This window comes from Eimeria mitis, genomic scaffold (genome assembly GCF_000499745.2).
Source record: "Eimeria mitis Houghton genomic scaffold, Emh_scaff775, whole genome shotgun sequence".
Lineage (NCBI taxonomy): Eukaryota > Apicomplexa > Conoidasida > Eucoccidiorida > Eimeriidae > Eimeria > Eimeria mitis.
Genome location: NW_013575689.1, coordinates 7,615 through 8,095, shown reverse-complemented (window position 1 = coordinate 8,095; position 481 = coordinate 7,615). Strand labels below are relative to the sequence as shown.

General features: G+C 59.0%; 1 protein-coding gene across 1 annotated transcript in view; it reads right to left on the bottom strand.

The window, feature by feature from the left end:
- EMH_0021930 (uncharacterized protein) overlaps window positions 1-481 on the bottom strand; it is a gene marked incomplete at both ends in the record, with an annotated part of 10,754 nt that overhangs the window by 6,532 nt on the left and 3,741 nt on the right. The window contains one exon of the mRNA XM_013501860.1: window positions 30-476. Within this exon, the coding sequence (XP_013357314.1) occupies window positions 30-476 (447 nt within the window). The remainder of the gene's footprint in view (window positions 1-29; window positions 477-481) is intronic.

Genomic DNA, 481 nt, shown 5'->3' with positions numbered 1-481 from the left:
TATTTCGGAAACAGAAGCAGAAATGGCACCTGGGTCGCCTCCTCCGCCGCCAATGCTGCTGCCGCTGCCCCCGCTGTTTTTGTTGCTACCGTTGGCTCCCTTGGTGCCTTTCAGAAGCAGCTGCAGCAACCCGTTTGACGATACAGAACTCCTTTCTGTAACTGGAACTCCTGCTGTTGCTGCAGTTGGTGTTGCTGGTGCTGCTGCTGCCGGAGCTGCTGCTGCTGCGGTTGCTGCAGGCGGGCCAGGGAGAGCAAGAAGAATTGCTGGATCTGCTGGAGGAGAGGCAGGAGCTGCCGGTGCTTCGGGAGGCCATGGATACTTTTTTCCTGCCGGCGCAGCAGCAATGCCAGTGTGCGGCGGGGAGCCTTCCCGTGTATCGGCCTTTTGAACTGGTAACCAGCTGCTGTTGCTGCTGCTGGCTTCAGCAGCAGCAGCAGCAGAAGCAGCAGTAGGTGACACCTCCACCTTATCACCTGCC